The sequence below is a fragment of the Sceloporus occidentalis genome, unplaced genomic scaffold (genome assembly GCF_023333645.1).
Source record: "Sceloporus occidentalis isolate IW3139 unplaced genomic scaffold, rSceOcc1.0.p SCAF_3, whole genome shotgun sequence".
Lineage (NCBI taxonomy): Eukaryota > Metazoa > Chordata > Lepidosauria > Squamata > Phrynosomatidae > Sceloporus > Sceloporus occidentalis.
In genome coordinates this window covers 5283443-5296697 of record NW_028316983.1, presented here as the reverse complement: position 1 = coordinate 5296697, position 13255 = coordinate 5283443, and the positions used below count along the sequence as shown (strand labels likewise).

The 13255-nt window shown below is 44.5% G+C and overlaps 1 protein-coding gene across 4 annotated transcripts in view; it reads right to left on the bottom strand.

Moving 5' to 3' along the window:
- Positions 1-1397: 1397 nt before the first annotated feature.
- CSNK2A1 (casein kinase 2 alpha 1) overlaps positions 1398-13255 on the bottom strand; it is a 66770-nt gene continuing 54912 nt past the window's right edge. For all 4 annotated transcript variants that reach the window (XM_089513515.1, XM_089513516.1, XM_089513518.1 and 1 more), the window contains one exon: positions 1398-4286. In XM_089513515.1, coding sequence (XP_089369641.1) covers positions 4171-4286 — 116 coding nt within the window. In that variant the 3' untranslated portion in view covers positions 1398-4170. The remainder of the gene's footprint in view (positions 4287-13255) is intronic.

The following is a 13255-nucleotide window of genomic DNA, read 5'->3' as shown; positions in this document are numbered from 1 at the left end:
AATTGTAAGCTGCTCTGAGAGCCTTTAGGGCTGAAGGGCAGGGTATAAATACCACAAACAAATAAATACTATCTTTTTCATATTAATTAGATGGTTCCCTGCCTTCAGGCTTACAATCTAAAGACATGACAGAAAAGGAGAAGGGAATGGTGGTGGGGAAGGGGATCAGGTCCATCAGTTCTTCTCTCCCTCTCAGGCTTGGACCAAGGCAGATGGACTGGAGGGAGGGCTCTGCTTCTTACTTAAGGACAGGCCTGATGGCGCTGGCCCTGCCTTTTCACTCCTTCCCAGGCCGGATGATGACAGATGCCTTGGAGGGAGAGCTCTTCTTCTTGAGGGTAGGCAAGATGGAGTTGGGCCTGTCATTTTACTCCCTCCCTAGGCCATTGTGGGCAAAGGCAATAAACTGAGTATAGGAATCCAGACTCCTAATATTCTATTAGGAAGTACTTATTTACTCTAAGAACTCTTAAACAATGGAATAATGAATCGTAGATTTGTAAGAGACCACAACAGCCATCAAGTCCAACCCATTCTGCCATGCAGGAACACCCAATCGAAGCACTCACAATAGATGGCTATCCAGCCTCTGCCTAAAAACCTCCAAAGGAGGTTTTGGAGACTCCATTATACTCCAAGGCAGCGTATTCCACTGTTAACAGCTCTTACCATCGGGAAGTTCTTCCTAATGTTGACGTGGAACCTCTTTTCCTGTAGTTTAAATCCAGTGTTCCGTGCCCTAATATCTGGAGCAGCAGCAAACAAACTTGTTCCAACCTCAAAATGACATCCCTTCAAATATTTATACAGGGCTATATTGGCTCTTATTCATCTCTTCTCCAGACTAAACATACCCAGCTCCTTAAGCCTGTCCTCATACGGCATGGTTTCTAGACATTTCACCATTTTAGTCAACTTCCTCTAGAACTAGACTCAAAAGAATTATAGAGCTGGAAGAGGCCTATAATGTTTTCCTTCAAACATCCTTAAATATGAAGACTCTTAACAAGCACAATGTGCAATTCAAAGTGCCCTCTATGTATTCAAGGTAACTACCTCCAAAAGGAACAAGGTTGTTTTCTGTTGCTCCAGAGAACAATGGATTCATATGAGGAGAGTCCAACTAAATATTGGACAGAATCTCTTTATGGTAAAGAGTTGTTCAACAGTCTGATAAGACCACTTTAGCAGGTTGAATTCTATTTTAAGGTTTCTGAACAGAGGTTGGGGGGGCCATCTCTCTGGGATGCTCTAGCCAACACAAGAGGCACACAAGTAGTAGACCTTAAGCCCAGCAGTCCAACCAGGTTGACAGAAGAACCATTCGCGACAAAACATACACACCTCCCTTCCCAGCTGCTTTCCTATGTATTAATCGACTCTTGGGTAGGACACAATTTTGCTTCAATGATTTTATTTTAAAAAATTAAAGACCTCCATGGCACAACTTCTTTCTCAGCACAGTTTAAGGGTTAGTTTTAACCATTACAATACAATTACAACCAAGAAATCCAAAAGGAAAAAAGAACCAATTTATCTCTCTCTAAATTTCAACTAATAAAAATAAAAAGCATCACCCCAAACAAGATTTTAAAAAACGTTGTTTAAAAAAACTTTTTAAAGTTAAGTTGCCAACAGGACTATTTTGTATTGGCATTTTATTTTCCTGCCCATCTAACACAATGCAGAAAAAACAAACCAACAGGAAGTGCTGAGAAATTATAAAAAAAGTGTTCTGATACAAGGTATACAGATGAGGTAATTTACAACACAGATGTTGTTACAATCTGCAATTTCGTTGTGTCTCCACCCCTTCAGCTTGCTGCCAGAGAGGAACATTTTGTTATCATCCCCTGAACCAGAAGCCTTCCAGTCTTACCCTCTTGGTTTAAGGTTTGATGGCTACTAGGATTTCATACCTTCCTCGGTTCTTGGGTGGATTCCACCTGGCATCCCTCAGTCCTGTGAGAAAGCAGAGTCGGATCCACCTTTGCCCCACTTGCAAAAATATTTTAAATGTAAAAAGAAAAGCAAGACAACAGGAGGAAACTGATCACCTGCTTAAAGAACCCTGTGTAGACTGGTTCCACACTTGTGCAAAGACAGGCACAACTACCAACTACCATCAAACAAGTTCTAACTTTTACATTGCCTTGAATGGACTAGGACTACCTGCCACCATGATCTTCCACTGGTGCATAAAGCTGCTATTGCATGCAAGATGACACACTTCCCTTCCTCCAATTTGTTCCTTGCTCTTAATCAGACCCAGCCCCACACAAAACAAAAACCCAGAGGAAATTTAAACAGAACAGGAAGGAATACATGGTTGCCTAACCCAACTCCCAAAGTTGCATATATTACTTAGAAACAAAGTGATCAATTCAAGCTGATGAGGCATCCTCTAGGCAAATAGGCTTCTCTGTAGTGGCTGCGGAAGGAAGAGGTAATCCTGGACCCATCTGCTTTTAGTCTCTCCCCATCAGTGGCTTCAACTCAGCTGTGGGAAGCAGCTGGCAGAGAGTCTTCTGTCCCCACCCTAAAATCCCACTGCTCTCGCCATGGTGGGACAGGGAGAAATACGTATGCCATGGGCCCTTCCATTTGTTGGTTTCACTTGTTTGTTCCAGGCGACACTTTGGCTTGTGAAATGTTTCTTGTAAGGCTTCTGAACACTGCTCACTACTAGAACCCCAATCTGTGCAAGGTGCAAAAAACTGCGAAGGAAAAGCAGTCTGAGCCCCTCCTCTAAGCCCTGGTTCATGGTTTTTATTGAGGCTGCAACGGTGTGTAAAAAGTATGACACTGGCCCAGGGAAAACTTCTGCACAGGCAACTCAATCCCTAACCCTTGAACCTTAAATTAAAAAAAGAAAATAAAACAGTTTTATTTACAGCAAGGAATTCCAACACTGGATATTTCCGCATAGGAAGGACAAGGTTTTTTTTAATATATATATATATATATTTATAGGTATATATATCTAGATACATACACACCTACACTTGTGTGCCCATACGCACAACATTCTCTCTCTCTCTTACACTCACACGCAAGCAGATGTCCTCCACAGCCCGGATTTCTTACAGGTCTATCCTTTTGGGTATTGCTCTCTTATCACTGCTCCTTCCATGCCTCTATTTACTGAGCTAACTATTTTAAAAAGCCAGATCCCCCAAACACATGTCTTCTCACATGGCACATGAAGAAAGTGGAGTGGGCAGGTGGATGAGTGACTGAGTGAGTAGGTGAACCCCCAAGCATCACCCCACACATTCAAAACTAGAGAGAAAACAACCAAGCAGGAGATTTAACTTTTAAAAAGAGACACCCAGTGGTAAATTCAATTCCAGAATCCCAAACCAAGGAGACTTCAATGCACCTTGACTGGCAGGGGAAGACAGAGACATCATTTGCCCACTGCCAGAACATCTTTCACAGAAATAAGTGGGCTTGAAGAGAAACCTGGAGACTCCAAATTAAGGACACATGCAAGGGAGGACAGTCGGTGATCCAGGTGGCTCACACAGGAAGACACAATCCCCACAGGAAAGCTACCATCTTGCAAGCCCTTGCTGTTGAAAAAGGTTCTTCAGTAAACATATATGCTCCTCTTGTTCCATCCATCCAGGTTAAGATGCAGAATTAAAAGGCTCTCACACTGTCCTGCTGCTTTTTAAGAAATGGAACTCAGAAGACCCTATAAAAGCAGAGGGAGTAGTAGTACAGTCTCTCTATGCTCTCTCACTCATTCCCAAATGGGATCGTCCAGGAGATGGCACAGGAAAGGAGCAGCTCATCACAAGAAGCCAATCTAACCTCTGACCTTTAGTGGCAAAACTGCGGCGGTGAGCAAGGTGGGGAATAACAATCTGCAGAACGCTCTTGTCTGTGGATGTTTTCCAGGGGTTCCTCTGAGTTATGAAAAGTTCAAGTAAAAAAGGGGAGGAGGGGATTCAGCCCATATATTTCTTTTATGACTGAACTACTATAAATCCACAAGCAACTTGTTCAGACATAGTTCCTTCCAAAGCATTCCAATGCCCCCCTTCTCCCTCCCCACAACACTGGCCACAGGAGGCTCTTGTTGTCCCAGGCAAAGAGGGTGAAGGAGGAAGGTCAGCCCCAACGTGGCTCTGGTCAGGCATTGGGGAGATGGGAGGCCATCCTTCACTGCTGAGCTCCTGCGGCAGTTGGAACAGGCATACCTAGGGGGTTGGCAGCAGCAATCACAGGAGAGCCGGCTAGAGGTCCAAGAGGAGAAGACGTTGGCACTGAAGAGATCCCTGGAGGAGGAATAAAGGAAAGAGAGGTAAGAAATAGGATAGGTCCAAGCATAGCACCTATTTCCATCTGAAGTCAGCATCTTTTAAATCTGATGGCTTCCAGCTTAATATGTTACCCAGCTCCCCTGAAGCATATCAAAGTGGGTAGCTTCCTGTGTTCCTAGGTATAAAGTTGGGTGACTACAAGGGATGGGTTCTTTTTGGTATCAGTACCCCTCAGTTATATAACAGTCTTGTCTTATGAGTTAGCTTGGTGCCCTACTTGTGCTCTTCAGGTGAAGACCCTCTTCCAAGACATTTTCAATAATCTATTGGACCTCTCAGCTTTATGATATATTTGGTTTCAATTCTGGAATGCTTTGTTTTCTTACTGGTACTTTTATGGCATTATTTATGTCCAATTTGGGTTTCTATTTATTTATTTATTTTGTTCACTATGCACTCACTATCCAGAAAATTTTTTTATTACAGGGTCTCTAGAAGTATCTGTAGAAAGAAGAGGCAGGAACTTGCGGTGCTGGAACAAGAATGTTTCTCCAGCGCTGATACACAGCTTTTGCCAAAGACATGGTAAGAAAGATCTCAGGATATACCCATCATTACTATTTGCTAGAGAGAAACCCTAATTTGAAAGTTTCTAAACATGTTTAAGCCTGAGTGAAAATTTTCAAGCTGATTGCTCTGGAGCAGGAGACTGTTTGACCTATATAATTACTTCATACATATTTTAATAAATGTATTGCCTTTCTTTTACTTTCTAAAAAGTACAGTGGACCCTTGTTATCCGCTGAGGTTTGGTTCCAAGACCCACTCATGGATAACAAAATCTATGGATGCTCAAGCCCCATTAAATACAATGGGGTAGTAAAATGGTGTCCCTTATATAAAATGGCAAAATCGAGTTTTGCTTTTTGAAATTTATACGTTTTTTAAATATTTCCAAACCATGGATGCTTGAATCCATGTATTAAAAAAAATAATTGATAAAACTGTATACAGTTTTTAAATGTCAAACAAATAAATATAAAATTTTAATTTATATCCCACTTTTTGTTACCACAATCAAAGTGGCATACAACCTTTAAAAAATACAATATATACAATTGCCCCCCTTAAAAAAGGATCAAACAATTCTATATATTAAAATTACAAATAATAAAATCTAAAAACAATAATTCAATAATAAAATAACGGTGGGCAGAATCTTCGCTTATATATGTCAAATAAATGTTCAATAGTACACTTGTTCATGTTTTCCTATAAGTTTGATTGCCATCTTATGGCAACCCTAAAGTGAACCCATTGTGATGTTTTCTTGGCAAGCTTTGTTCAGAACAGTTTGCCACTGCCTTCTTCTAAGGGTGGATGTGTGTGACTTCTCCAAGGTCTGCCAATGGGCATCTATGGATGAGCAGAGATTTGAATCCTGGTTTCCTGGAGTCCTAGTCCAACATTCAAAACCACTACACCATGCTGACTCCTCAATAGCGCACAACAGCCACACAATAACCAGTGTTAAAACACTAGCTGTTGTGCTGACCCAAGAAATCACAACATCCTACCCACAAAGAACAGCACAAACAGGCGTAAAGGTGACAAAACCCAGAAACAGCCAAGGAGCTATGTGAGGACTCCATCTTCTTTAGGCCAATTTGGAAGAGCTCTTAGACAATGAGAAATAATAATGTACAATAAGAAATTAAATAGGTGAAATACAGCCAAAACCTTACCACCCCCAGAGTACTCATCAGTCCATAGAATTCTCTACGCAAATCCTTAGCATGCAAGATCTCTGGATTCTGTTTTTCTATTTGGGACACCACTGGCATGAAAGCAGTGGCAAACTGTAATTACTCACAAAACACATAATGAACAAATACCATTATACCACACCAGAGGCTAGAAAATTGCTTTCTGAAAACAATAATGCATTCTTGGTTTCTCACTGTAGTGTGGATTTTTATTTTTGGGGGCATTCTCTACTCATTACAGTGTTTCATGAGAAACATCTTGTGTAGCTCATTATTTGTTTATTACTTTAAAAAGAGCTTTAGGATTGATGAGAACGACATTAGACTGGAAAAAAATCTTGTCAAAATGTCTCTAATATGCCTAAAAATATACTTTGAAAAGAAAGTATAGGAAGAAAACACTGGTCTTAACCTGTGATATGATCCTTTCCAGCAGATAAGGGATGAACATCCTCTGAATGGAGTTACTTCTCCCATTTGACAGGCAGGAAAAGGAAAGACCCTTCACTGTCCCCACCAGGTCAGTCTCTTAACAGTCAGAGACAAATGCTCCAGGAAAAGGAAGAACTTTTCATTTATTATTTACGTAGAACAAACAGAACCAGGCTACAGGTAAGGGAGAAGAGAACAGGCATTGTGCCATAACTCACTTCTCCTGAAAAAGGGAAACTACACTCGTCCCTCCACATTTGCGGCTTTGACTTTTGCAGCTTTGATTATTCATGGATTTTATTAATATGCTCTCTCTAGGAATATCCAGCACAACTGCACAGTCAACTTTAACCAAACTGATTCAAACCAGTCTGATAACTGGTTTAAAACGCAGTGGGAATGAGGCCAGAGTTGCCCTGGAAGACCTACAGTAGATATTCCTAGAGAGGTGTTCTTTTGGGTAAAAACACAGTGGTTTTTTCCAACCTAAAGGAAGCTTTGGTGAAGCCATTACTGAAAAAGACCTCCCTGGATCCCGCCACCCTCTTTAACTACCGGCCAGTCTCTAATATTCCATTCTTGGGCAAGGTTTCCAGTGTAACGACCACCCTTAATTTTTCTTATATCACTGTTCTTTTAGGTTGACAGCACCCTGGGCCTTCTTATTCCACCGCTGTCACCAAGTTATGTGATGCACAACCAGTCTCTCTCTATGATATCTCAACCCCTCTAAATGTTCAATGTTTAGTAATAATAATAATAATAATAGGATTTATTTATATGCCGCCCAATCATTGGGAATCTGGGCAGCTTACAACCAAGGGGATAATAGACGGTTCCCTGCCCTCAGGCTTACAATCTAAAAGACACAACACAAAAGGAGAAGGGAATGGTGAGGGGGGGGGATCAGATCCAGCATTCTTCTCTCCCTCTGAGGCCTGGACCAAGGCAGATGGACTGGAGGGAGGGCTCTTCTTCTTCAGGCTAGCCCTGGTGGAGCTGGGACTGCCTGGTCAACTCTCTCGCAGGCCGGAAGATGGCAGTTATGGAGGGAGGTGTCTCTTTCCTCAGGCAAGCCCTGGTGGAGCTGGGCCTGCCCGGTCAACTCCCTCACAGGCCAGAGGATGGCAGTTATGGAGGGAGGAGTCTCTTCTTTCAGGCTAGCCCTGATGGAGCTGGGCCTGTCTGGTCAATTCCCTCGCAGGCCAGAGGATGGCAGTTATGGAGGGAGGAGTCTCTTCTTCCAGGCTAGCCCTGATGGAGCTGGGCCTGTCTGGTCAACTCCAACAGTGTGATACGGCAGCTAAAAAGGCCAATGCAATTTTAGGCTGCATCAATAAAAGTATAGTGTCTAGATCAAGAGAAGTAATAGTGCCACTGTATTCTGCTTTGGTCAGGCCCCACCTGGAATATTGTGTCCAGTTCTGGGTGCCACAATTCAGAAAGGACATTGAGAAACGAGTGTGTCCAAAGGAGGGCGACAAAAATGGTGAAGGGTCTGGAAACCATGTCCTATAAGGAACGACTTAGGGAGCTGGGGATGTTTAGCCTGGAGAAAAGAAGGTTAAGAGGTGATATGTTAGCGCTATTTAAATATTTGAAGGGATGTCATATTGAGGAGGGAACAAGCTTGTTTTCTTCTGCTCCAGAGAACAGAACCCGGAACAATGGATGCAAGCTACAGGAAAAGAGATTCCACCTCAACATTAGGAGGAACTTCCTGACAGTAAGGGCTGTTCGACAGTGGAACACACTCCCTCGGAGGGTGATAGAGTCTCCTTCCTTGGAGGTCTTTAAACAGAGGCTGGATGGCCATCTGTCAGGGATGCTTTGATTTGGATTTCCTGCATGGCAGGGGGTTGGACTGGATGGCCCTAGTGGTCTCTTCCAACTCTATGATTCTATGATTCATAGGCTGGAGGATGGCAGTTATGGAGGGAGGAGTCTCTTCTTCCAGGCTAGCCCTGATGGAGCTGGGCCTGTCTGGTCAACTCCCTCATAGGCCGGAGGATGGCAGTTATGGAGGGAGGAGTCTCATCTCCCAGGCTAGCCCTGATGGAGCTGGGCCTGCCTGGTCAACTCCCTCATAGGCCAGAGGATGACAATTATGTAGCGTGTTATAATTTCAAAACTAAGGCCAAGTGGATGTTCAAACAGCAACAAAAGTTTATTTTAAGACAGAAAGGTAAAATGTAACTTGGACATGAAATCAGTATTGTTGACTTGCTTGGTTAGTTACCATTTCTTAAATCTCTATTAGTAACTCAGCCACACAGAGTATGATATCCCCCAGGATATTAATCAACCGAGACCCCTCTTCCAGAGTCCGGCTAACTCTGAGTCTCTTACTATTAGACTCTCACCCAGTTCTACTACCGTCCCTTTCTGAGACCTCTAGACTCTCTTGGTCTACAATTAAAACCCACTCTGACAAATTACTGTTCCCTCAGGAATTCCTAGAACACAGTCCTCTTTCGGACCCAACTGTTCCCCAACTGCACTCTCAACTGTCAAAACCCAACTGCCAACTTCAACTGTCAGCATGGAATTTTTAAAGTTCTACCACCCAGCATTCTATCAGCTTCCTTGTGATTGGCTAGTTGGTTGGGTTCTTCACCATACCGAGCTCCAGGGATTTCTGGATGAAATGGATTATCAAGATCCATTTCAATCTGGCTTCAGGCCTGGCTATGGCACAGAGACAGCTTTGGTTGCCTTGGTGGATGACCTTTGCAGGGAACTGGACAAAGGGAGTGTGTCCCTATTGGTCCTGTCAGATCTCTCAGCTACTTTTGATGCCATCAATCATGGTAACCTTCTGGGCTGGTTTTCTGGGATGGGGCTTGGGAACACTGTTATGCAGTGGTTCCAATCTTTCTTGGAGGTGTGGACCCAGAAGGTGGTGTTGGAGGACTCCTTTTCGACTCCTTGGCCACTGGCCTGTGGGATCCCACAGGGTTGTTTTGTCCCCCATGTTATTCCACATCTACATGAAACCGCTGGGAAAGGTCATCCAGATTTTTAGGGTGTGGTGTCATCAGTATGCAAATGACACATAACTATCTCTCCTTTCCACCTGACTCCAAGGAAGCCATCTCTGTGCTGAACCAGTCAGTGTCTGCTGTCAGTAATGACTGGATGAGGTCAAACAAATTGAAACTTAATCCAGACAAGACAGAGGTGCTCCTGGTCAGTTGTAAGGCAGATCAGGGAACTGGAGCTGTGTCTGAGCTGGATGGAGTTACACTCTCCCTGAAATCTCAGGACTGCAGCTTGGGTGTGCTCCTGAACTCCAGTCTGAGCCTGGATACCTGTCATGACCAGACAAGTGGAGGACTCGGAGGAAACTGTGGCTCCTTTAGTGCAGGGGGAAATGGAGGCTCCACCAGGTCCTAATCCTGCCCTGCCAGATCCCAGCCCTGTCTTCCCAGCCCCAGAGGAAGAAGTTCAGCCAGGTCCTAGCACTGGAGGGATTCTTCCTGAGGCTCAGCAGCCTAGTGGTGACTCTGGGGAAGAGCCAAGCCCGGAGGTGCCTTCCTTTAGGCAACGGAGGGCTGAGAGTGCTTGCATGCGTAGGTCCAGGAGAATTGCTGAGAGACAATTGGCAAGCAAGCCTCAGCTGGCACCAAGAAGAGAGTCTCCTACTTAACCACCTGGGAGAGGCTAACTCGGTGCCAGAGTTTATTGCAATTTCCTTCTGATTGATTACTGTCAGCACTTGCTTCTTGCTTCCCTGAACCCTTGTTTGCCTTGGACCCTCGACTCTGGAACGGACTGGACTTTTGCTACCTTCTGGCTGCCCTGACCCTGGACCGAACTGACTTCTGTGGACTCTGAAATCCTGACCTTGGCTTTGTTGTTGGTGTGCTTCTTGTGGACTAACCAAAAGGTCTGTAGACTGCCTGTTAGCTCCTTCCTTGCTGCAACACCCTTATCAGCGTTTGTTTGGACTTGTGCTGGCCATAGTCCAGGACAATACCCAGGTCTCAGCAGTGGCCAGGAGTGCATTTGCACAATTAAAACCTGTGTGCCAGCTGCGCCCGTTCGTTGAGATGTCAGATCTGGCTACAGTGACACATGTTTTGGTTACATCCCGCTTGGACTTCTGTAACACTGTACGCAGGGCTGCCTTTGGAAACTGTTCAGAAACTTCAGCAGGTCCAAAATGCTGCAGCTAGAATGTTGTCCCAAGCCAGAGAACGTATAACTCTGTATTGAAACAGCTTCACTGGCTACTGGTTCATTTCCGAGCACAATTCAAAGTGCTGGTCATGACCTATAAGGCCCTACATGGGTTAGGTCCAGACTATTTGAGAGACCGTATCTCCCCATACAAACCACCTAGAGCACTAAGATCCTCAGGAGAAGGCTTCATCTTGGTCGCACCACCATCCCAGGCTCACCTGGTGAAGACATGAGAGAATGTCTTCTCAATGGCTGCTCCCACCCTCTGGGACTCCCTTCCATGGGAGACTAGGCTGGCACCCTCACTGCCGGCCTTTCGCTAGCAGGCGAAGACATTTTTTATTTAAACAGGCCTTTTAAGATCTGGCAGGCTTGATTTTATTGGGGGATGAGGGGGGTGGTTTTAGATTACTATTTTTAACTTTGTATGTTTTAGTATTTGTAATTTGAAAAAAAAATTTTTTTAATTCTATGATTTTAATTGTGTTTTAATGTGTTGTTAGCCGCCTTGGGTCCCACTTTAAGGCAGGATAAAAATAATAAATTAAAAAAAATTTCAGTTTTTCCACATTCACAGGGGTCCAGTGCCCCTAACCCCAGTGAATGTGGAGGGACAAGTGTATTTACAGATGTGGCAGAGTCAGCAGGGACAGAATCATGTCAGAAAAGTTCTTGATCAAGGAGGCAGCACTTCTGATAGCTTGGATTCTCTCTTGGAGAAGAAGGGCCATCGCTGACTACATGTTGATTATAGCTCTTAGATACTGGGTCATCTGTGATGGAACGAGGAGCATCTGGAACCCATGTTGGCACCTCCTTGACATCCTTTCACTCCTGCTGCAAGGAGGTCAACTAAACCAGATCAAGGTAAAGGTAAATGTGGAGGAGAGACTTCCTCCAGTGACTCACCATGATCTTGGTGAACATCCTGAGTGCCAAAGACAGGCTAAATGGGAGTGCCTTGTACTGGTAGTGGCATCCTTCATATGCAGATCAAAGGAACTGGTGGTGAGACTGGTGGATCAGAATGTGAAGGTAGGCTTCGGTAAGATCCAGAGAAGATAGGAAGTTCTTTGGCTAAAGCGTTATGTCTTTCAGCATTTCCATCTGAAAGTGATGCTTCCAGACAAGCTGATTCACTCACTTCATATGGCTCTCCAGGTACCATACGTATTGGGCACACTGAACAAGATGGTGGAGCATCCCCTGCACCTTTGTGAGGATGGCACCCTCTCTAACTCCACAATTTAAAGCAAGTATTTGATGGCTTCCAGCAGGAGGCGATCTTTCTTTGGTTTACAAGACTTTGGAGATGCAATGAAGACATTGTGTGGTTTGCATGAAAACTCTACCTGATAGCCGTATTCAGGTGGAACTCTTCCACATGTGTACAAAGTCTCCAAATCTGCCCCCTACTGGATGGTGCTTGCTAGTTCTTTTGCTGTCCCTTGCTGTTGCTGTAAAGCTGCACACAACCAGGCAATTGTAGGAATTGATGTTTCAGTTAGAAACTTGAACTACATATGCTGAAAGGAGAGGCTGAAGAAAAGGTGAAGTGGGATCTGGGAGCACGAAAGGGCAAGTGCCCTTCTCAATTGTGCCTTCTAGCCTCACTCTTCCTTCCTGGGACTAGGGCCTTCTTTTTGTTCTTATTTTCAATCAGGACAGGGGCAAGTGAGTCCCCAAGCAGTTCAGATCCCAGAAATGGTGCAAACATCAGGTACCGCTTGGAACACGAGTCCACATTCCAGTTTTTAAGACAGAGCTGGTGCCTCACCACCACCCATGCCGCCTGAGCCCAGGCACTAAACTGAATTGCATCAGAGCTAGTATCTGCTGTGAAAGCAGCTACCTTCATCAGCTTGTTCATTCCCTGCCTGAGTTTTGACTCATTGGAGGGAATTGCTTTCAGTATGTCTATGGCCCGCAGCAATGAGGATCTTGCCATGATGGAGATAAACACTGTTGCCCTTAGGGCCAGAAGAAGACTTCATGTGCCTCAGCCTCCCTTTACTTAGTGTATCCTCCCCATCTTTACAGTACACGGTATACAAGTGATGACACTGACCAATGGGATCTGTAGTTTGGACATGATGTTGTTAGAAAGACATAAAGAACATCCAAAGTGGAGGGGGCTGCCTTAGGCAAGCACTTCACCAAGGAAGATCTGGGGGGGCTCTGATGGGAGTCTGAGAACGTGACCTCTCAGTGGTCCTATTGAAACCAGAAAATCCTCTTGCTGGAACAGAGACATGAAGATGAGGACGGAAACTCCCTCCTCCTACTCTAAAGAAAGCTCTGCTTTGTCCCCTTCTAAGGTAGCATAGGCCATGTTTCCTATAGTGGAGGTACGGTGGGAATTTTTCACCTCTGGGCTGGCAGCCCAGGTTGTTCTTGGTCAGCCACCTCAGAGTACAAGGCCCAGGGCTTTACTACTTGTTCTAGGCCCTGCTGTATCCTCTTTTCACCCACATTGTCAAGATGCAGCCATCCAGACCAGAAAAAAAAAGGGGGGGAGCTCTGCTTTCTCTCATCTGTCCATTGGCTGATGTGCTCCTGTTGAGTCAAACGCTGTGTTTCCCAGGTCATGAAGCGGTCTGC